Source organism: Sturnira hondurensis, unplaced genomic scaffold (assembly GCF_014824575.4).
Source record: "Sturnira hondurensis isolate 20B ecotype Veracruz unplaced genomic scaffold, ASM1482457v3 Scaffold0021143, whole genome shotgun sequence".
NCBI lineage: Eukaryota > Metazoa > Chordata > Mammalia > Chiroptera > Phyllostomidae > Sturnira > Sturnira hondurensis.
In genome coordinates this window covers 7,579,200-7,603,115 of record NW_028093774.1, presented here as the reverse complement: position 1 = coordinate 7,603,115, position 23,916 = coordinate 7,579,200, and the positions used below count along the sequence as shown (strand labels likewise).

General features: G+C 42.9%; 1 protein-coding gene and 1 non-coding gene across 4 annotated transcripts in view; one reads left to right on the top strand and one right to left on the bottom strand.

Moving 5' to 3' along the window:
• The window catches only part of CPSF2 (cleavage and polyadenylation specific factor 2), a 31,176-nt gene extending 17,678 nt beyond the window's left edge, over window positions 1-13,498 (top strand). For all 3 annotated transcript variants that reach the window (XM_037031152.1, XM_037031153.1, XM_037031154.1), the window contains exons 11-17: window positions 4,712-4,812; window positions 5,149-5,349; window positions 5,907-6,059; window positions 7,493-7,718; window positions 8,895-9,194; window positions 10,387-10,521; window positions 10,884-13,498. In XM_037031152.1, coding sequence (XP_036887047.1) covers window positions 4,712-4,812; window positions 5,149-5,349; window positions 5,907-6,059; window positions 7,493-7,718; window positions 8,895-9,194; window positions 10,387-10,521; window positions 10,884-10,976 — 1,209 coding nt within the window. In that variant the 3' untranslated portion in view covers window positions 10,977-13,498. The remainder of the gene's footprint in view (window positions 1-4,711; window positions 4,813-5,148; window positions 5,350-5,906; window positions 6,060-7,492; window positions 7,719-8,894; window positions 9,195-10,386; window positions 10,522-10,883) is intronic.
• Window positions 13,499-22,993: 9,495 nt separating this feature from the next.
• On the bottom strand, window positions 22,994-23,129 carry LOC118977008 (small nucleolar RNA SNORA48). Its single transcript, XR_005064417.1, has one exon. It is a non-coding gene; the product is annotated as a small nucleolar RNA SNORA48 (small nucleolar RNA).
• Between the last annotated feature and the right edge of the window lie 787 nt (window positions 23,130-23,916).

Sequence of the window (23,916 nt, the reverse complement as noted above, 5' to 3'; positions counted from 1 at the left end):
ATTTGAGGAATTCATAAAAGGATATTAAAAGTGGTTTAAGTTTGAAAAACTAGAAAATGACATTTGGAGCTGAAACTCAAAATGTTAGATTTTTTATTTCTTCTTAAGTAGTACTTCTCAGGGTTTTTTACCCTCTCGTCTTGTTCGGGGTACTTCTTCCGTAGTTACCCCTTTCCCGTCTGTTACTCAGCACGGACCCCTCTACTTGGTCACATCTGAGACAGTTTTCACTGTGTCTCCTCTCCTCTGAGCCGTCTTCATCTCAGGGAATAGCACTTTCCACATGTTTGCACAAGCTGAAAACCCAGAAATTTTAAAGAATGTAAGTAGACTATATACTGAAAAGTGTGCATATTAAAAGCTTATAGTGTGATGAATTTTCACAAATCGAACACACTTGTCCAGGCTGTAACTCGATCAAGAAATAGAATATTACCAATACCCTGGACACTCCTGTCTGGTCTTCCCCACTTCTTCCAAGGGGGACCACTGCCCTGACCTCTAATGCACAGATTATTAAAACTTATTTTCAATTCCTTACTTCTTTCCACGCCCACAATCAGTCTAGCAATACGTCCTGTCCACGTGGCCTGCAGATACGCCCTAAATCTGTCCACTTTCTGCAGCTCCACTGCCCGTGCTTGCCCGGACTGTGCCTCAGTTTCCTAAATGGTTTCTCTCTTTTTATCTTTACACGCTCTTAATCCTTTCTTCTCATAGCGTCAAAAGAGATATGTTTTTCTCTTGGCCTCCCTTTTTGTTGTGGTATAAACCACATGACAAAACTTACTGTCTTAACCGTTTTTAAGGGTTAAGCACAGTACTATTAACTATGTGAACGTGATTCTACAGCAGATTCTAGGACTTCTCACCTTGCACAACTGAAACTCTGCACCCACTGGACAACTCCCAAAGGCGTTTTGTAAACATTCACCACTTCATGCCGCTCCCTTCCAGAAACCCTCTAACTGCTTCCTTCTGCTATTTGAATAAAATCCAAATGTCTTACCCAGACTTTGAAGATCCCACATGACCTGTCTCTCTACCTACCTTCCTGACCTCATCTCACTCCACTTGCTCCGTGCCCCGCACTGCTCCGCGGCATCAGGACCTTCGCACCAGGTGGTGGTGGTTCTGCCCATTGTGTTTTTTCTCAGCCTTTACTTGCCTGGTTCCTTGTCATTCAAGTTGCAATTCAAAGGTTGCCTCCTCAGAGAGGCCTTCTCTACCAATCGAAAATGATTACTCAGTTGCCAACCCATCACCTAACTTTATTTTTCCTAGCACTTATCAGTGTTATTTTCCTTGTTGTCTTCTGCCCACTACCAACTAGAATACAAGTTCCGTGAGAAAAGGGATCTTGTTTTCTTTGCTCCCGAGGACTCAGAGAGTGATACGGTGTTTCTCAAAACTATGGTGCAAGGACCCCGGGGGTGTCCCCAAGACCGTTTGGGAAGTCCACAAGGTTGAAAGGATTTTTCATAATATATTAAGGCACTGTCTCCTCCCCGTCCCTGTATTTATACTGATGAGCAAAAGCGGTGGCAGGAGACCGCCGCAACCTCAGTGTAGGTCGAAGCAGGAGCACGCAGCCGCACCTGCAGTGCCTGCGTTTGTCGCCGCCACAGGCTTGTTAGAGAAGTCCAGCTCACTTACGGATGTCCTTGGCAGAGTGGTGAACATTAGTAATGTTCCTGCACTTTTTAATAAAATATTTTCTGCTCTGGGTGACAAGATGGGAAGTTTATATAAAGCACTTGTGTCATACACTGAAGTACCGTAGCCGTGTCTAAGGAAACCGCTGGTATGGCTGTGTAGATCGCGGGTTAGACTAGCCACTTTCTTCTTTTTTTTTTAAATATTTATTTTATTTTTTTAAAGATTTAAAAAAATCTCCCTCTAAAAATAAAGAGGGAGGGAGAAAAAGGGAGAGAACATCAATGTGTGGTTGCCTCTCGTCTGCCCCTTCCTGGGACCTGGCCCATAACCCAGGAATGTGCCCTGGCTGGGAATCAAACCAGTGACCCTTTGGTTCGCAGACTGGTGCTCAGTCAGTCCACTGAGCCACACCAGTGAGGCTAGCCACTTTTTTCTCGAAACACTATTTTTACTTGAAATAATGACACAGCTAATTTAGACTGATGTTTGGCAGATAGTTTCTCAAAAACGAATAAATTGAGCCACTGACTTTAAGGAAAATAATTGATAGTATGTGTTGTTTAAATCTGATAAAGTTCCAACTTTCAAGTAAAAACTAGAAATTTCAAGTGAAAATTTTAGAAAACTTAAATCCCCGTCTCTGTCAGATCAACTGCTTAAAAGATTTTCTGATGAGATTGGTGGTGATATTTGCGAATGGGGTTTTTCAAATACTGTCAGCATTTGTGAGATCTGTATAACCTGGTGAACCAGTATTTTCCAAGTAACCCAATGCATGATGTTACGAAGAAATGCACAAATGAAAGACCCACTTGAAGTGCGAGATCAGTCCGTACATTTTCATGTAACAGTACAAAAACTGACTGGTGTGGTTTCAGACTCCGCACACCTTTTGAGTTTTAATGTAGTATCAAGAAGAAGAGTATTTATAAAAAGAATGATTCTTCATAAGAACACCCCTGTTTGAGTTTTTTTCCCTTTTCCAACTATACATGTGTGTGAGGTGGGATTTTCTTCATATACTTTTTCTAAAATATTTTATTTATTTATCTTTAGAGGGGAAGGGAAGGAGAGAGGAAGGAAACATCAATGTATGGTTGCTTCTCGTGCATCCCCTGCAGGGAACTGGCCCCTGCGGGGAACTGGCCTGCAACCCAAGCATGTGCCCTGACTGGGAATTGAACTGCGATTGTCTGGTTCGCAGGCCTGTGCTCAATCCATTGAGCTACACCAGCCAGGGCTTCTTCATATACTTTTTTTAAAAAATATTTTATTTATTTATCTTTAGAGGGGAAGGGAAGGAGAGAGGAAGAGAAACATCAATGTATGGTTGCTTCTCGTGCATCCCCTGCAGGGAACTGGCCCCTGCCAGGAACTGGCCCCTGCCGGGAACTGGCCTGCAACCTAGGCATGTGCCCTGACTGGGAATCGAACCGCGTTCATCTGGTTCACAGGCCTGTGCCCAATCCATTGAACTACACCAGCCAGGGCTAATATACTTTACAGGAGCAAAATATTGCAAGAGGTTGGATGCTGAAGCAGATGTGGGAATCCAGCTGTTTGCTGTTGAGCTAGACATTTAAAGAGACTTGCAAAAAATGTAAAATAACACTGTATTTTCCACTAATTTTTTTCTCTTTGGAAATATAATTATCTTTTGTACAAATATGAGGTTAATCTTAGCATGTGATGGCTTTATTATTTTTAATGAATATTTGTTTAATTCCTCAGTTTCATTTTTTTTAAATTTATTTTTATCTTAGAGGGGGAGGGAAGGAGAGAGACAGAGAGAGAGACAGAGAGAGAGAGAGAGAGAGAGACACATATCAATGTATGGTTGCCTCTCGTGCGTCCCCTGCTGGGAACCGGGAACTGGCCTGCAACCCAGGCATGTTCCGTGTGGTTCGCAGGCCCGCGCTCAATTCACTGACCTACACTAGCTAGGGCTCAGTTTCAATTTTTGATATGGTAAATATTGATAAATATAAGCAAAAAAACCAGAAGCCCTATATGCCTAAACTAATGCAGTGTTTCATGTCAATTGTATTTTAATTTAAAAAACTATTAAAAACAAGAGATCTTTAGTATCCCCAGTAATTTTAAGACTTAGGAATTCTGAGATCAGAAAGTTTGAGAACTATGGATTAGATCACTTTGTATTGATAGATTTTATATTGTGCCCAGTTTTTCACTATCATCAACATTGCTGCATTTGTGTGATTGTTTTAGGAGGGTAAATTTCCACAACTAGAAATGCTGTGTTAAATGCTGTGTTAAACATCTGTTAAATGCATGTTTTTTGTTTTAAATCTTGTATGTTGCCTTCTAACAGAGTTGCATTAATTTCCCCATAGATGTTATAATAGACTAAAGTACTTTCCCCATTTGGTATTGTACTTAGTGTTGTCAACCTCATATTTCAAAAACTGGTATTACATTTAAAATATTTTGCCTTTAAAAATAATCATTAGTGAAATTAGACATGTTTTCATGGCTATCAGTTATTTGTTTTTCTTGTTTTAGAAACTGCCTATATGTCTATTTTGATCCACACATCTTTTCCGATGTATGGATCACCTTTTTCTCAGCTGATTTGGAGGGGGGTCTCAGGAAACAGCAGCTTCCGGTAGTCATACTGTGCTGCAAATAATCCTTGCAGTTTCTTTTAATGTCATGAGATTTAAAATGTTAAAGCAGTTTTATTTTTCATGTTGCCCTATTTATTCATGTTTTCCTTTAGGGCTTTTGGGTTTTATGTCATACGTAGGCCTTACCTACACCAGACTATGAAATTACTTAGCTGTGTTTTCTTTTCCTGATTGGTGATTTTGAACTAGTTTGCTTTAAATTAAACCCATCCTAAAAATGTGAAAGCTCAATGTTTATAGTATTCCAAATAGGATCTGTAAGTACATGTAATGGACCCTCAAATGATTTTAGAAGAAATTTTAATTTAAAGATGACGAATCAATTTAGAGACGTGATGTTTCTCATTCCCCGCGGCCCTAACCCCTGATATCAGTGTTTCCTTTTGTTTTCTGTTTACCTTTAGTTGAGGAAACGTGTAAAGCTGGAGGGGAAAGAACTTGAAGAATACTTGGAAAAGGAGAAACTAAAGAAAGAAGCTGCTAAAAAGCTTGAGCAGTCAAAGGAGTGAGTTATTTTTAGACACAAGTTTATGTATATAATTTAAGAACTTCTTTCTAAGACAGAAAAGTTTAATAGAAAATATTTAACTTTTGTTTTATCCTCATTGCTTTTGTTTCATCTTTCAAATGGTGCTAGAACACCAAATTCTTTCTTTACCAACATTAATACATATTCATTAACTGGTAGTTAATGCTGTGTTTTACAAAATATCAACCCAGTAATATTGATGATTATTGAATGACTATCCGGTTAATGTTCAGTATTCAGTAATAATTTTATGAGCACTAATTCAGAGCCCTTGGGGACTTTATGGCCTCGATTTGTTCCGACCCCTCCCAGGGCAGACATAGACTCCAGCGACGAGAGTGACGTCGAGGAGGACGCCGACCAGCCGTCCGTTCACAAGGCCAAGCACGACCTGATGATGAAGGGTGAAGGGAGTCGCAAAGGCAGTTTCTTCAAACAGGCTAAAAAGTCTTACCCCATGTTCCCTGCCCCAGAAGAGAGAATTAAATGGGATGAATATGGAGAGATTATCAAGTATGTGAAAAAATACGCTTTTCTCTCTTACGGATTGTAGGAATCAAGTGTGTTACCATTTGAGCTCAGTGAATATGGTTTTTCTGGTGATCATTTTGTTGGAATAAAGATGATGCTTTCTTGTTAATATGCAAATGGAGAGTTACCTGCCTTCTTTGATCAGGGATGGGAGGACTGGGGCCTTAGGGAAATTAAAGGAGGCGTGAGGTTTATAAGAACTGGGAGTTGGCAGAGAAACCACAGAAGCTGAGAAACGCATGCAGGACCGGGTCATCCTGGTGCGTCTGCTGACCCCTGAGCTCTCCCAGGGCCTCTCGCTGGCCCACAGGGTGTGGTGCGAAGGGCACTCCCTGTGGTGTGTATGGTCACAAGGGACATAACGCATATGCAGTCACCTGATACTTGACACTGTGAAGTTGCTTTGGCTTTGGATCAAATGTATTTTTAAATCTTGATATGTGGAAGGAGTCTAAAAATTATGCAATTTACTAGTTAGTTATATGTAACATAATATTAGCTTACTTGTTATGACTTCTAATTAGAGACTTATTATTTAGACCAGAGGATTTCTTGGTGCCAGAACTTCAGGCTACTGAAGAAGAAAAAAGCAAATTAGAATCTGGCTTGACAAACGGAGATGAACCCATGGATCAGGATTTATCTGATGTTCCTACTAAGTGCATTTCTATGACAGAATCTATTGAAATAAAGTAAGTGCTTTCATTGCATTTTGGAAATACAAATTTTAAACACTTGAACTATAATTTGCATTGTTTCCAACGTGAAATTTCTGAATATCCTATAGTAAGTTTGCACTTTTAAAATTTAATTTCTTTTTTCATGTAAAGACTTGTGAAGTATGGAGATATTTTCTCTCTGTTAATTATATCTGCATGCTAAAGTAATTGAATTGGTGGAGAGAGGGGAGTTAAACATTAAATTGTACACTTATATAAAGAAGCACTCTTTTGGCACTTTTAGTATGTTCAGTAGCAGGTGAGGGCTACAGTAAATAGGTTTAACTTTCTTTCCTAAGTGCCTGTTTCATAAAATATACTCCTTGACTTAAACATCTCTAGTGCCCTAATGTCTTAAAAATACTACAGTGACCTGAAGTAGTTAAGATTTTTTTTTCCTTTTGGTATAGTAAATAACACTAGAAAATCATCATGTTGGAATTTGAAAAACTCATGAGAGAGCTAAGTGGTTTATCTGTGCAGTGGTACCATTCAGTACACATCCTCCGGTGTCCTGAGGTCTCAGTAATGCGTGGGAATGGTGGCGTAAACGCTCTCCGCAGTGGCTGCACCAGTGTACGTTTTCACCAGCTGAGCAGGGAGCTTCCTTCCTCCCTGTTTCCCGGCCAGCACTGGGCCTTGTCTAACTCGGTGATGTTTTCTGGCCTAATACATAGAAAGTAATGCATCAGTACTATTAAAATTTGTTTTACTGTGGTTATTACTAAGTTTGATTCTCTCTTCAGATGCTTGCTACTGTTTCTGTTTTTATGAAGTCCCTATTTATTCCCTTTGTGCATTTTTTTTCTGGAGGTTGCTGCCTTTTGGTTATTGATTTGCAGGAGTTCATTGTGTGTTTTGGATGTTGTTGGTGGTTGGTTTTAGACAACACAAATACAAACCATCCGCCGTTGTGTTCACTTGCTTGCAGGAGTTTTCCACGGTCTGTTTTGTTTAAAACATTTTTAATTTTGATGTAAGGAAATAATAAAGTATTTCTCATTATATTTTTTTTTAAAGTCCTTCCCTGTCCTTGGTCATAAAGATAAATCTTACATTTTATTCTGTAATTTAATGCTTCACTTTTTTTTGGAATGGCTCCAACTCACCTGCGATTTTATGTGGCATTTAGGTCAGGATCCAGCTTTGTTTTTCTTTATATAGTGGGCCATTTTTTCCTAATGATACTTACTAAAGAATCCACAATTCCCCCAAATACATAATAACAGAACCCATGTGTCTTTCTCAAATCCTCGTTTTAATACTATAAACAGTTTTCTTTTTTTAGTTTTTAAAAAATGCATGTGTTGTATATGTTTCTTTCCTGATAACAAAAGCCATCAAACATGTAGTATTTGAGTGAACTTATCAGAAAAAGAAGTCTGAATAATCCTGTTTAATTACAGAGCCAGGGTTACCTACATAGACTATGAAGGACGCTCTGATGGGGATTCTATTAAGAAGATCATTAATCAGATGAAGCCACGACAGCTGATCATTGTCCACGGACCCCCAGAGGCCAGTCAGGACCTCGCTGAGTGCTGCCGGGCCTTCGGTGGGAAGGACATCAAAGTGTACATGCCCAAGCTGCACGAGACGGTCGACGCCACCAGCGAGACTCACATCTACCAGGTGAAATGTGCCGGCCCTGGAGCCACATAAAAGTGCTTTGTGCTGCCGTTTGGGGCAGACAGATGCGTGAGGGCGCAGTGCTGAGTAGGACAGAGTAAGGGTGTCCCCTGCCCCAGCAGATCCTAGTCTCTGGGGCTTTTAAGAAGGAAATAGTGTTTATTATACAGTTGCACCTTTGATAGAGAAAGTAGAGGATATTGTGAGAACATACAGAAGGAGACCCCAACCCAAATTTAGAGATCAGAAAAGATTTCTCAGAGAAAGTGGTAACTAAGCCAAATCCTTACGAATGGTTTCTCAGGGGTGTATGTAGAATGGGAATGAGAGGGAGGGGAGAGTGTTCCTGAGGGAACGGCTTTAGCAAAAATATACAGACGAAGGGAGTGGTGAGGGTTCAAGAATTCAGAAGTTTTATAGAAATTCACAGATGTCAGGGTTCTATTAATAGAAAGAAATGGAGACAGGCACAGGAAGTTTTATAGAAATTCACAGATGTCAGGGTTCTATTAATAGAAAGAAATGGAGACAGGCACAGAAAATAGGAGTAGCAGAGAGATGGATTAACTCTTACTTGGTAGTGGGAGATGGGATCAGTTCCAGCAGAAGCGATGTCTATTTGTTTGGGAAAAGCAGATCGGAATTCAGCAGGCAAAACCGTCATTCTGGGCAAAGCAAGAGGAAGCAGCATTCCAAGAATACGGAGGTGTGAAACCGTGTGGTTATTTAAGAAACTATTAGCAAATCAGTGCTCCTCTGGTACCATCAAGTGTTAGAGAATGACAGGTGCTAGAGGTGTTCACCTCGGCTGTACAGGAAGGTCCTCTGGGGAACTTTGGGGTGAGCGAGGGTCTCGATGCTCTGGTCTCAGCCTCACTAGTTACATTAGAGTCACTGTGGGTGGGGCCTGGTGCTGTTAATCTTAGAAAGTTGCCTGTGTGGCCTCAGTGTGCAGCCAGGGTCAAGAGCCTTTGTTTTGGAAAGTGGACAGGGTCCCAGAGATCTTACAGGTCATTAGGTCGTCACCAGTCGTGGTGAAGGTCAGATGAGTGAGAGGTTTTGACGTTTTAATGCACATTATGAGACTTAGGGCATGGTCATAGTAAATAATAGGTTATATTTAATTGTTAGTTTACACTCTGTGGGTTTTATTTTTCTTCCTCCCCCTTGCACATCTAGGTGAGATTGAAAGACTCACTTGTTAGCTCCCTGCAGTTTTGTAAGGCGAAAGATGCCGAACTAGCTTGGATAGATGGTGTCTTAGACATGCGGGTTTCCAAAGTGGACACGGGAGTGATTTTAGAAGAAGGAGAACTGAAGGATGATGGAGAAGACTCGGAAATGCAAGTGGATGCGCCTTCAGATTCTAGCGTCATTGCGCAGCAGAAGGCCATGAAAAGTCTGTTTGGAGACGACGAGAAAGAAACAGGCGAAGAAAGTGAGATTATTCCGACTCTGGAGCCCTTGCCGCCTAATGAGGTGAGTGGGCATGTGCTGCGTCTGCCTTTTCCTTAATTTGTCATCTGAGTTTTCCTTTATGCTTCTAGCCATTTAAAGTAGGTCATATGTAGATTGATTTTGGAGTTTTTAGAGAAGATTCCTCAAGGTGTGTTTGTGTGTGTGTGTGTTTGTCCTGTATGGCTAGGGAGACTAATAGTAACTTAAAGGAAACCTGGAGAAGATCTTCTTATAAGATACATAATCGTTTCACGATTTGCTTTTGTTTTTCAGTAGGGATTTTAAAGTATGAAGTCTGATGATTGTGAGAGTCATCTGCCTGCTTCTCATCAGGAGATGTGTGGTTTTCTGGGAATGTCATATGCCTGCACTCCGGTTTTGCCTGCTGTCAATTCAGTTCAAGTCACTTTTGGTTTCGATATAGTTCGAAAGCTTTTACTTAGCATAGGTAGAGTTCTATCTAGTCTAGTATTGACGTGTCTGCAAGAGGTACCTACTTAATTACCAGAGGTGTCATGGAATTAGCTTGCGGACAGTGTTAAAAACGGTGAGTCCTGCGTGTGTGTCAGTTGACATCTTTAGCCCTTCCAAACACTGAGGACAGAGAGACGGACTCTGTCACTGGACCCCCTGCACTGCTCTTGAAATTGGGAGCAGTCGGAGCTGTTTCTCTCTCTGTGCTGACGCTGACACTCTTCATAGCAGGTTCAAAGTAGCAGCATCAGGTCAAACCACTTGCCTTCCCGATTCTAAAACCTGCGGCATCCACTGCATTTGCTCTGAGGGAGGAGGGGAAGTGGAACCAGGGTCAGGAGGACATTCTCCTCTGACCCAAGCCAAGGACTAGGGCCTGAATCAGAAAGAATCTGCAGCTCAGCTGTGCCTGCCGGCACTCTAGTTGACCCCGTTAGGTAAGTGGGTGAGAGAAGGCATAACATCACCCAGTGTCTCTCTGTTATTGTGAGGCATGACTAATAAAATTGATTGAAACATTCAGTCAGCAAGTGTGAAGGGCTTTGTAATGTTAAATAATGAGGTGAAGTTCAGAATAACAACTTGGAATGTGATTTACAGTCTTGAAATGATCTGTCAAAGGACTTTAGGGAATAATAGAAAATGTCTTAAAGATCATATGTTATTTTACTTTATTCAGTACAACTGTGTGTCTGGTATTCTAGTTGAAGTTTTTCTTTCCCCTTTAACCCTATCTAAGGTTCCTGGACATCAGTCCGTTTTTATGAACGAACCAAGACTGTCGGACTTCAAACAAGTTCTTTTACGGGAGGGGATTCAAGCTGAATTTGTAGGAGGGGTCCTCGTTTGCAACAATCAAGTAGCTGTCCGCAGAGTACGTGTTTAAAAAGGGTGGATTGAACAAATGCTTCTGATGCTTGGTCACTTCCGATTCTGTCACTCTTAATTGATAGTTTCACAAAACTGGACATCAGTAATTTATATTCATAACGATGACCTTGAAGGCTATAAAAAGTGACTCTCAAAGACTTGATAATTTAATTTCTTTGTAAACTTTTATTTGTATTCTCAGACATTGACATGTCTGTAAAACTCATGATTTGAATGGTCTATCACATTCTGTGACTCAGAGCCACCCACTTCCTGACCAGTCATAAAGTACCTTTGGTTATTATGTCTGCATATTGATGGTAGAAAAATGTACTAAAGGACTTTTTTTTTTTACTTGGTTTCTAGACGGAAACTGGACGCATCGGATTAGAAGGCTGCCTTTGTCAAGATTTTTATAGGATAAGAGACCTTTTATATGAACAGTATGCTATTGTGTAAAGGACGTCATGTCAAGAAGTATCTGCTTGACCTTTATAAGAAAAAAGGGATTCTTATTCTAAGCTTTTCTGCTTTTTTTTTTTTGGTAATGTACAAAAAGAATCTGCCAGAAAAACTTCACATGTATTAGATTTTTTCCTAATGCTCAAATGAGCGTTCTCCCCTCTAGTTTGAGTGGGAGAGCCCCTGACCCGTGTGCAGGCCTGAGAGGTGAAGCTGATGCCTTTCCTTTGCCGACCCCTTACTCTAGAAGGGCTTTTACTTGAATAAAACAATGCAATTAGCAAACCAGTTCATGGCCTTAGAGAAACATATTTGCATGAACTCTTGCAAACTGTTTCTTACATTTTTCTGGAATGCAAAGTATAAATTATTTAGAAAAGATGAGCTATTAGAAAAAAAACTGATGAAAGTTTTTTGAGTCCTACTTAGTTAAGAACCAAAAAGCAAAGAGTACGGGCTGTAACTCTTCTGAGTTGTAATATGCAGTTGTCCTCACATGCAGCGTATCTGCTCCATGTCTGTATTTCCCAGACTCACTCTAGTGTGAAGCTGGAAGTGATCAATTTTTATTTCTCCCATTTCTTGTTTTATCAAGACTCCGTTGTTGTTCAGTATGAATTATAATGCCATCATTTGAATATACATAATTCAGAAGAACTCCTCGATGTGTTCCAGTCTTAAGGGTTCTGCATACGCTTTAGATGCATCCTGTCATCTAGATTACTATTAGAAACTGTTTTGTGCTCTGTTTTCAAGAAATAAGTTTGAACCTCACATTTTTATGAGGTAGCAGTATAATTAAATTACAAGGTATAAATGTTTTCATCTCTTAGGCTTGCTTTCTCCTAAGGTCGCCCGAGCGGTGGGTCGATTTTATACACGTCGCTACAGAAGTAACGTTGAAGATGGATGCAGTCGTCTTTTCTGCATTTGCACCTTTCCTGGGGCTGGCAGTGCTGATGTAGTGCCCACCGCTTGTGTTTAAGAATAAAAACTGCATATATGCAATTTCCATTGAACTTAAAAATGAAATCATTTTGCCCTGTTGTAATCTCAGTGCTTTTTTAGCATGTGGCCCAGTCACAGCAGACCTCGAGGCTCATTTGCTAAGCATGTACAATTGGCATTTTTAGAAGGATCAGTCTTATTTCATTTAGATGGAACTGTGTACAGTACAACCCAGTGGTATCAGACCACAGTTGATTCATTCCATTTCAAAGCTTTTCTTGTGGATTATGATGTTAATGCAGAGTTTACGGGCTTCTTGATACTGAAAACCAGATACACAAAGCAATGTTACAGAAGATGAAGATGAAGAGTACGTTTTCTTTGCAGAGCTTTGAAAAAATTCACTTAGACTCTTCTTACTGAATAGAGTAAGCCTAAAATTCTATTTATTTTCCAGGTGAAGCAAAGTCTGCATTTGTTTCATGGATTTAAAAATTGGTTATATATATTATGTTGAAATTCTGATATTGAAAATATGATTTTTGCCTGACCCGTGAACAAGAATTAAATTTTAAAGTACTGCTTGAAGATGGCTGTGCTGACTAATGTCACTGTAGGAGCAATATTTTTACGTTTCTGGATGACACTGTACTAACATTTCAATGAAGACATTGAAAATGAAGACATTTGTTTAGCCTCAGTTACTGAAGAGAAATACAAATTTTAAAAAGGACTCTGAGATAAACCATGAACTCAGGAATTTTTAGATCTTTACTTGTTAGAAGCAAAGCAAACACAACTAGACCATCAGCTGGTATCTGTAATTAGCTTGCAAATACTTGTGTGTTGCACTTGCTGCAGTGGGATTATGAATGTCGGATGTCATGGCTGACAGTTTAGTATTTCCGTGAGCCAGTAGGTGGTCTCGGGGGGATGTGAGGAGCCAGTTTTCTAAGAGCCATTTGCCTTTTTTCTTTAAATTGAGGTAGCGTGGTTCACATTCCATTAAATTCTCTCTACAGTGTACAGTTCAATGGTTTTTAGTATATTTACAGTGTTGTACGACCATTACCACTAATTCCAGAACGTTTTCATCATCCCCCAAAAGAAACCTCATACCCACTAGCTGTCAGTTCCCATTCTCCCTTTTCCCCAGCCTCAGAAAACCATGAATTTATTCTCTGTCTCCTATGAATTTGCCTGTTCTGGATGTTTCAAAAAAATGGAGTCATAACATATGTGACCTTTTGTGTCTATTTCTTTCACTTGGTAGAGTGTTCTCAAGATTCATTGATGTGGTAGCATGTATCAGTTTGCTTTTTATGGCTGAACAACCTTCTGCGACGTGGACGGACCGCATTTTGTTTCCCCATTCATCAGCTGATGGACATTTGGGCTGTTTCTCCTTTTTGGCTGTTACGAAGAATGCTGCTGTGAACATTCGTGTACAAGTTTTGGGGGATACGTTTCAAGTTTTCTTGGGTGTGTACAGGATGAGGCAAAAGTAGGTTTACAGTTCTTCATATGGAAAATAATACAATAACGAATAAATAATGATACAAGAATAAACTGTGTTTTGCATCCTCACAACTCAAAACCTACTCTTGCCAAACCCTCTATCCAAGAGTAGAGTTGCCGGGCGATGTGCTGCCTCTGGAGGAGCTGCGGGTTCCAGAGCAGCGGCCCCGCTTTGCGTTCCCACCCGAGGTGGATGAGAACTCCAGACCTGCCACGGCCTCCTCGGCGCTGGTCGCTCACCGTCCCTTTCAGCGGTGCTGTGTGTGCACACGGGTGTCTCCTCATGGTTTTGATACGCATTTCCCTGAGGACTAATGATGTAGAGCATCTTTTAGGTACCTATTGGCCGTTTGTGTTTCTTTTTTGGAGAAATGTCTGTTCAGATCCTTTGCCTGTTTTCTTCACTGGGTTTTTATCTCTTTATTGTTGGATTGTAAGAGTTGTTTGTGTAGTCTGGGCACCAAATCTGTGTCAGACGTATGGTTTGCAAACGTCTCCTCCCCTCTGCATGTGGTTCCCTTTCTTGGTGTCACTGGAAGCATAAACATTTTTGACTTTGATCGTCTAAATCATCTTTTTTTCCCTTTGGTTCCATACGCTATTGGTGTCACGTCTCACAAGCCAGTACTTCATCCAAAGTCCAAAGATTTATTACTATTTTTTTCCTAAAAGTTTTATAGTTTCAGCTCTCACATTTGAGTCTTGGACCCTTTTGAGTGTGTTTGTATGTGAGGTGTGAGGTGTGAGGTGGGGACCCATTGTCCCCGTGTCATTGTTGAAAACACTATTTCTTCATCACGTTTTCTTGCCGCCCTCGTTGAGAATCAGTTGCCTGTAACTGTATGCATTTGTTTTTGAGCTCTAAATTCTATTTTACATATCTATCCTCACACCAGTATCACAGTATCTTGATTACTGTAGCTTTATATTAAGTTTTGAAATTGGCAAGTGTGAGTCCCACAACTTTGTTCTCTTTCTTTTTGGGGGGGGTGAGTTGCCTTCCATATTTTTCTTATTGATTATACCATTACATTTGTTCTATTCCCCCCTTCATTCCCCTCCACCCACAAACTCCCTCCCCCACCATTCTCCCCCCCACTTAGTTTATAATCACGTGTCTCAAGTTTAGATTCTATATTTCCCCTACTATTCTTGCCCTCCCCCTATCTATTTTCTACCTACCATCTATGCTATTTTCTGTGCCTTCTCCCCCCTTCTCCCCCTTCCACCCCCCTGTTTCTAGCCCTCAATGTGTTCTTCATTTCTATGGTTCCACTCCTGATCTAGCTGTCCTCTTGGTTTGCTTTTGTTTTAGGTGTGGTTGTTAATAACTGTGAGTTTGCTGTCCTTTCACTGTTAAAATTTTTCATCTTCTTTTTCTTATATAAGTCCCTTTAGCATTTCATATAATAAGGGCTTGGTGATGATGAACTCCTTGAACTTGACCTTATCTGAGAAGCACTTTATCTGTCCTTCCATTCTAAATGAAAGTTTTGCTGGATAGAGCAATCTTGGCTGTAGGTCTTTGGATTTCCTGACTTGGAATACTTCTTTCCAGCCCCTTCTTGTCTGTAAGGTCTCTTGAGAAATCCACTGACAGTCTGATGGGTACTCCTTTGTAGGTGACTGTCCCCTTATCTCTTGCTGCTTCTAGGATTCTCTCCTTCATTTTAATCTTGGCTAATGTAGTTATGATGTGCCTGGGTGTGTTCCTTCTTGGGTCCAACTTCTTTGGGACTCTGAGCTTCCTGGATTTCGTGGAAGTCTGTTTCTTTTGCCAGACTGGGGAAGTTCTCCTTTATTATTTGTTCAAATATGTTTTCCACTCGTGGCTGTGTCTTTCCTCCTTCTGGTACCCCTATAATCTTAATGTTGGAACATTTAAAGATGTCTTGGAGGTTCCTAAGCCTCTCCTCATTTTTTTGAATTCTCATTTCTTCATTCCTTTCTGGTTGGATGTTTCTTTCTTCTTCTGGTCCATTCCATTGATTTGAGTCCCAGTTTCCTTTCCATCACTATTGGTTTCCTGTGCATCTCCCTTCATTTCAATTAGTTTAGCCTTCATATGTTCCTCTAATTTGTGACTATAATCAACCAGTTCTGTGAGCATCCTGATAAACAGTGTCTTGAACTGCGCTTCTGAGAGGCTGGCAATTTCTCAGTCACTTAGCGTTATCGGCTCTGGGACTTTGAGTTCTTCTTGCGCCATCTTTTGGACTGTTCATGCTTGTTACGGTGTGAGGATCGGAGCCCTAGTTGTTCACCAGAGCAGGGCAACTAAGTCGCTGGGTTGTGACGCTGTATGTGGGGGCGGGGTCAAAGAGGGACTATGGCGTCCCGTCTGCCGCCTCCCGCTGCGGCCCCCACAGGTGCTGCAGCTGCCACCGTCACCGGATCCGCGCGTTTTGTCCCACTGCACGTGAGTGTGCCACCGCTGTCAGCCCTCGCCCCCTGGGGCCTGCGTGGTTGTCTCACTGTGCGCGAATGTGCGACCGCGGTCAGTCTGCCCCACACCCTGACTGGGTCCGGGCCACTTGCGCGCCTAGGTCTGGGGATCTTTCTTGCCCGACCCTGCTCCGCTGCTGGCTCCTCCCCTCTTACTGTCCCCATTGAACGGTTTGTCGTTGTCGGACTTCCGTATAATTCAATTTTCTGTTCTTTGTCTGTGTCTTTGTTCTCCAAACCTTTGTTGTATTCAAACTTGGTTGTGGGAGAAGGCACAGTGTTTCCACCTATGCCTCCATCTTGGCGGAAGTCCTCGTTCTCTTTCAAGAGATTGTTTTGGCTCTTCTTGTTACCTTGTATTAATCCCGATGAAGTTCAGATCAGCTTATAAATTTTGGCAATAAAGGCCATGGCGGGGGGGAGAATGTGGTTGAAATTTAGAGCTTAACATCTTAGAATGGTAACAGCCGAGAGGGACTGTGGAGGTCTTGTAGTTCTGCACCTTATTTTAGTATTGAATTCATGGGCCTATGGAAGGGAAGGGTTTGCTTGCCAGCCGGAGAGCTGATTACAGATGGAGTTGGAACGGGAGCCCAGCCTTGCAGAGTCCATTCAGTACCGGGTGAATGAATCTTGCGTCCTTACAGAATCCAGTCATGCAGTACTAAAGTCAGTGTGCCGGGCTAGATGACTTCTGCAGCCCCGCTCAGCCACAGCATTCAGGGCATTTGGGCTGTGATTTTCAACTGCATGTTTCTGCACTGCTTTTTTTGTGTTCGCTTTGCTTAGGAACAAGTATGTCCAGTTCACCAGTACTTAGGACAATAGCATGGTGAGAGAGAGATTGATGTCCATTCTATTAATATATGGTGGTCAGTAAAGTGAGGGGAGGGAGAAAGGGTAGATGCTAGCTCCTAAGTTTATTTAAATACCGATGAACCGATGACCACTTACAGCAAAGGGTGTAACGGTGGTTAGTAATTCAGTGATTGAGAGGTTGGTGATTTGTTGGCTTGTTGTGGGGGTGGGGTGGTTCCCGTGCACCCCAAGGCTCCTTTTCATTCAACCATCAGTATCTAGAGAAGGACCGCGCAGGTGATGACACAGGGGACTGGAGAAGGAACACGGAGACCTGCCTACCTGGGCAGGAGTCAAGGGGAGGGCTTCTTTCCCCTTTGGGGAGTTTTCTCTCACTTTTACCACTTCAGTTGTGTTTGTGAGAAAACACCAACAATCACTAAAATCCATTAAAAACCCAGAACTTTCCTGGAAGTGAGGGCATCTTTACTTCTCTCCTGTTCCCCTCCTCCCCGCCTTCGTGCATGCACCCAGCACTCTACGCTTTAGTTCTTGAAGTCACAATGTGACTTCAAGGCATAAAACAGAAGTGTGGAGTTTTCCATCTCTCTTCGTCACAGTTGAAGAGAACCGAAGTGTGTGTTTCTGTTGTGCCATTGTTAATGTATTCTGTGGATCCTGCTCACATTTGAGTTACCATCGAGGGGACAAGGCCCACAGGGCCCACAAGGACGTCTGACAACATTTCCCAAGGCCTGTTGATTTTCATGTTTGATACCCAATTTCTTGTGTGTATTTCCTTTTCCCCCCAACACAATTATTACACTTTTTAAAAAGGTACTACTAAATTGTGCATTCAGAACTGGTGAAGTCCACACAGAGCTCCGTGGGAAGCCGTTTTTATTCCATGGGCGCTGCTGCCGGCCTTGTTTCATTTCCTTTCGCATTCATTTGCCAAACGTATGAGGGGCGTCAATGATTTCTCTGAGAAAAATTGTGGTCTTGGTCCAACAGGACATATCCAGTTGACTCTAAATGACAAGGACAAAGGTTAAAACCCCCATTCCTACAGACACTTTCTACCATAGGAGATTTATAATATTAAAAATGGTTTCAGCCCTGGCTGGTGGCTCAGCTGGCTGGAGCGTCGTCCCGTATACCAAAGGGGTGCAGTTCATCCCTGGTCAGGTGTGTATGGGAGGCAGCTGAGTGATGTCCCGATGTTTCTCTCTTCCTCCCTCTCTAAAATCAATAAACATATCCTTGGGTGAGGATTTGAAATATTTTTTACTCTAGTTTCTAACATCACCCATAGGTCATAGTTCAGGTTAAACTTTCATATTTAAATATCAAAGGATATATCAATCTAATGAAATTGTATAAATCCTTTATCAGTTATAAGAAAAAAATTAACTTATTAATTTTATTCTAAATTATTCTAAATTAACAGGATTCAAATTTGTAAGTTTTTTCACTATCTTATGTAATGATATTTGTAAGGAAACAATTATTGCAGGAAGAAGTATCTTTAATGAAAATTGAGAATTTCATGCATTTTTAGCTTTTAAGCAGAATTTTATATCTACATTATTGCCCCCTGAGAAAAGTTTTCATATTTCAACTACTCTTGAGTAGTTTAGCCTGAGATAAGGAGACAGTTAAGCAGATTTTTCTAGTAGTATAAAAACTGGTACAATAAATTCCTGATAGCTGAAAGACCATTTGTATGTATCTTACCTTTTAATAAGAGCCTGTACATCCTTTCTCCCAATTCTGTTTTTAACATTTTGCTATGTTTATATTATCTTTCCATCTATACCTATTTTTTAACTATTTGATGCTAAGTTGCAGTTAAAATGTCCCATTGGCCCTAAACACATTGGTGATTTTTTAAAAAAACAGCTTCTCCTGTATAACTAGTTCATCCATCAAAATCAGGAAACTAACACTGATAAAATTCTGCCATTTAATCCACAAACAATATTCAGATGTCACCAATACTCAAGAAAATGCACTTACCATCTTTTCTTTCTGTTCCGGGACCCAACCCAGGAAGGTGTGTGTGTGTGCGTTTAATGTTTCCCCTTCAGGCTCCCTTAACCCCGGAGACTTCCTCAGGCTTTCCTGTGTGTCTCTTCTATGGCTGACATTTTTGAAGAGTGCGGGCCAGTTACTTTGCAGAGTGGCCCTTACTTTTGGTTTGTCTGACGTGTTCTCGTTATTAGATTCAGGCCAGGAATTTTGGACAAGCACCCGAGGAGTGACCCTCTGTCCTCTCTGTTGTGTCAGGAGGCACACGTACTCCACGTGCCTGTTCTTCCCGGTTCCAGTGATGCCCTTGTTAACAGTAGGTTACTCTGCACGGTTTCTCCACCATGAAGTTAGCAAGTATATTGTACACGCTAATTGATGAGGAATGAGTACTTTGTGGGGAGCTACACTGAGACTGCATCGACATCCCGTGCTTTACGAATTTTTACCCTCTCAATTGAGCATCTTCTGTTCACGATTCTTGCCTGAAATAGTTATTGCCAAAGGGTGATTCTCTGATCACACCGTTGCTTCTACATTTCATTGGCATTTGAGGACAGGCACTTTCTCTTTTCACTGTTTATTTAGTCATTGTTTATTTTAGTGTGGAACATGGATTCTCTTTTATAATTTACAGACGATCATGATTTATGTTGATGCTCCATTTGGCCTGGATTTGGCTAGCGGGGCACTTCAAGCTGGCTTCTGTGTTCTTGACATGTTCTGAGGTTTTTTGCTTTTGTTTTTACTTGTGGTAAAAACCACATGTTAAATTTACCATCGTAATTATCTTTAAGTGTATCCAGTTCAGTAGTGCTAAGTGCATTTACATTGTTGTGCAACAGAGCTTGCAAAACTTTTCATCCTGCAAAACTGAAACTCTGTACCCACTGAATGTCAGTTTCCCTTCCGGTCTCCCCCAGCCCTTGGTGATTGCCTTTCTACTTCCTGTTTCTAGGGTTTTGATAGTTTTGGTTGCTTCACGAGTGAAATCACACAGTACTAGTCCTTTTGCGACTGGCTCATTTCCACTAGCATGGTGTATGTCCTTGATGCTCATCCATGTTGTAGCAAGTGGCAGGAGTTCCTTTTTTAAGGCTGCATCATATTCTGTTGTAGGGACATATGCCACATTTTCTTTATGCATTCATTTATTGGTGTGCATCTGGGTTGCCCCCACCACTGGGCTATTGTGAATCGTGCTGCAATGATCATGGCGGTGCAAATACTCCTTTGAGACCCCACTTTCGATTCTTTTGGATACATAGCAGTGGGACGTCTGAGTCCTGTGGCCGTTCTATTTTTAATTTCTCACGGAACTGTTTTCCATAATGGCTGCACATCCCCATGGTTCTTAGAGCACTTTCTTGCTTTCGGGTACCATAAAATGTTCCAGGCACCTTCTTTCTCCCTGCTAGTCCTGGGGTTGGCCATCTTGCCCAAGAGTCCCGGTTCACGTTCATGGAGAACGGTATTTGGAACCCAGCTCTGGGTGCTAGGTTGTGCTCGCTGCCACTGAGCTGTCATTGCTGGTAGGTCCTCTCCGTGCACAATTAGGAAGTATCTACATCTGTGCTTGTCTCCTCACCCATCCATCCGTATCCATAAAAAGCCACAGTTCACACTGACCTTCCATTCCACTTCTACCCCACAAAGGCTATTCTAGCCTTACCCCGTTCCACATTTGCCCTTCCTTTATGGTAAAAAAACAGGGCTCCCATAATTCTCAGTACATTCTCTAACTCGTTCACTCCCCATGGCTAACCGATCCCAGACCGTGGGGCCGGCTGCTTTGCTCCCAGCCCCCTGCCTGTGGCTGCTGTGAGGAGTGAGTTCCCCCTGTTCCTCGGTCCGTGGCAGCACCTGCCAACAGAACCCTGGAGCAGGTGTCTGAGAGAAGGCCCCGTGGCTCCGATGGCAGTGCTTCTGTCGGCGTGTGTTCCAGTGGGGTCACCCAGCACATAGTGGAACCACCACGGATTCCGAAGGCGTCTGCTTTCAATGGGACTGTGCAGTCTCCGGGTGTTTGTCTCGGTGATCTCGTTACCATGTTTCCCTCGGCACTTCTACTCTGTGGTTAGGCCAGACAAAGCAACGATGGCTGGAGTGGGGCTAGCAGGGAGGAGTATACAGAGGAAGGCAGGAAGTGGGGGCGGAGGGAGCACATCCCCCGGGTGGCGATCACCTCCACGCGAGAACACATGCGCAGTTCAAAAATCTCAGGCTCTGTTCCTATTATTTTATAACTGTCCTTGACAAAACTTTGCCTCTCAACGCATCATCTGGCTCATCCGCCCCCACAAGTCTCCAGTTTTAGGAGTGTCAGGACCAAGTTCACTGCTCTGAGCACTGAGGAGTTCTTTTATCGAGCAGTCAGGTGTTCTTTAGTCTTCGCAATTTGCAGTGGGTGGAATAATGTCCTTTGCCCCTGGACAAATGATTCGTGGTAAGCTCAGCATGGAGCCCAGTTATGTAACGATGCGGGGACCCGTATTGTTATTAGAACTCGTTCCTGCCCATGGGAACATGGAATCCACGGCCATAATTATTTGCATTTTAGAGATTTGGTTCACCTCATGGGAATAATTGCTCCAGTGCTTTTTTGTTTTACTTTTTTGCTGAAATGTAACTGAGCCTTAGCAATAGTAGCTGATACACAATGACCGTGGGCAGTGGGCCCTGAGGTCACCCCATTTGACTGAGGAGGAAGCAGGAGCTTCTGGTCTGTCAGCCCTCCGGTGCCCACGCATACTGGGCACTGCAGTGTGTACTGGTCTGGGTGTGTTACCAGAGTTCTTTAGTTCTGAATGCAAGAAACCATCTCTGGCTGTCTTAGGGAGAAGGGGAGTGGACTGAGATGCTAATCCCAGGGGATCTGGGCCGCAGGCCCAGCGGTCCTCCCAGGCAGCACCGAGCAGATGAATCCACTGCAGCTTGGGGCCCTGGCCACACACAGTCGTGAGGGAAGTCTGCCACTGGCCCGGCGTTGGTTCCATGCTGAGCCTGGCTGGAGAGACGGGCACCGTGACCGTCATTGTTGAAGCTTAGACACAGAACTCACCCACGAGAAATCTAAGGGGCTCTCACCGCGAGGCAGGAGAACGGGTGCTGGGAGGCAGAGACAGCCAAAATCCACTCGATGGGACTTGCAGTAAGGAGCTCAGGCTGTGAAGTCCAGGGCTCCCCATGCCATGGCCACCGCTCTGTGGGTTGGGCCACTTATATCAGCACTTCACACGTACGTGTGTGCGAACACAAGGGTCCCAGGAACATTAAATGACATGAGCCATGCAAAACACTTGGAGTGTCGGGCACAGAGTGAGCACCTTTCACATACGGCGTCCCATTTTCTCTCTATTACAGTCCCGAGTGCTCGGTGTCACCTCTGCTTTTACAGAGAAACCAGCCCTGGGAGGTCTCAGTGGCGCATTCAGGGTCATGCAGCTAGCTGGTCAGTAATGAAGCCGGTGCTCCCGTTATGGCTGCTTGACCCACCAGCGGGGGCTTTAATACCTACCCTTTGGGCCTTTGGGTGAGAATCCTTTACAGCCATTTCCGACATGTGACTCATAACTCCTTCAAACGGTGGGGCTCACACCCGGTGACATGAAGTAGACCTAAGACGTCTTTTATCCTGAGACATTTTCTAGGACAGTTCAAATGCAGTCAACTGCCTGGTTTGGTCAAAGTGATTCCGTCCATCTAGAGATACCGAATCTTTTCTTGTCTTTACACAGCCAATGTTATGCTCTTCTCACAGAACTACAGAAAACGGGCATCCCTTGGTCGGAAATGAGAAAATACACAGGCTGCGTGAGAATCTTGGACCATACTCATCCAAGAATGCTTATATATTGATTCCAAAAAGCCATCCACCCTGGCTGGTGTAGCTCAGTGGATTGAGCGCGAGCCTGTGAAGCAAAAGGTCGCCGGTTCGATTCCCAGTCAGGGCACATGCCTGGGTTGCAGGCCGGGTCCCCAGTGCAACCACACACTGATGTTTCTCTCCCACTCTTTCTCCTTCCTGTCCCCTCTCTCTAAAAATAAATAAAATATTAAACAAACAAACAACCAACCAAACAAAAGGCCATCCAACCCTTTCCCATAAGGTCTTTAGCGATAAGCAGTAGAGATGTGAGTCGGGTTAGGATTCGGCCAAGTGGGTTTCTAACCCCTCTGAAGCTGTGGCCCAAAGGTTGCTCCTTAAGGGCCCTGTGCTCCTCAGAACCAGCTGGCTCTGTCCTCATTTTACCCTCCTTGCCTTTTTGTTTTACTCATGTGTCCAAGGCGTGAACCGGGCTTGGGCACAGACCAAAAGCCAGCCTGGGATAAACAAGGAGCTACTTTGTCCCTGGCTGATGGGAGACACGCACCACCAAGCCAGGTGCAACTCGACCCAGATCAGGGACACCTACTTGACATTTTCATTAATATTCTGGTTGAGGATATTGGGGACAGGTTAAGAAAACGTGCAAATGGCCTGCGACTAGAAGTAGCTCCTGTACAGGAAGACAGAATTAGAGCCTACAGGGATCATGCCCAGTTGGGACAATGGGCAAAATTGAAGAAAATGAAATGTTCCCTGTCTTTCTAAACCAGTGACCCAAACATCTAATGGAGGGGAAAATTCTAGGATTCTAGGTTTACAATAAAAGGATTTTATGGGACCGTAAGGATGACTGCCCCAAAAGGCAGCAACTGCAGGCCACATTGCTCGTGGACTAATGGACTCTAATTATGAATGCACTGCTTCTAAGAAAGGTGGCGATGGCCCTGTTTCATTCTTTTGGTAAACCGCACTTAGGGCTCTTCATTCAGTAAACACTCCCCCTCAGCACCCTGCCACAGCTTTTTTAAAAAAAACTGTTTAATAGCGCCTGGCTGGTGCGGCTCAGTGGATTGAGTGCCGGCCTGTGAATCAAAGGGTCACAGGTTGGATACCCAGTCAGGGCTCATGCCTGGGTTGTGGGCCAGGTCCCCACTAGGGGGTGCCCTGGAGGCAACCACACATTGATATTGCCCCCTCTCCCTGTGTCACAGATGGGCACAGGTCATCAGGTTCTTGGTGATCGGGACAAAGAATTGAACCGAACACCTGGAGTTTATAGCAGAGAATGTGGGAGCAGGCCAACTCCAAGCAGAGACTGACCTCACGGGCTGGAGGGACTCTGTTCTTATGGGTGGATCCTTCCTGGCT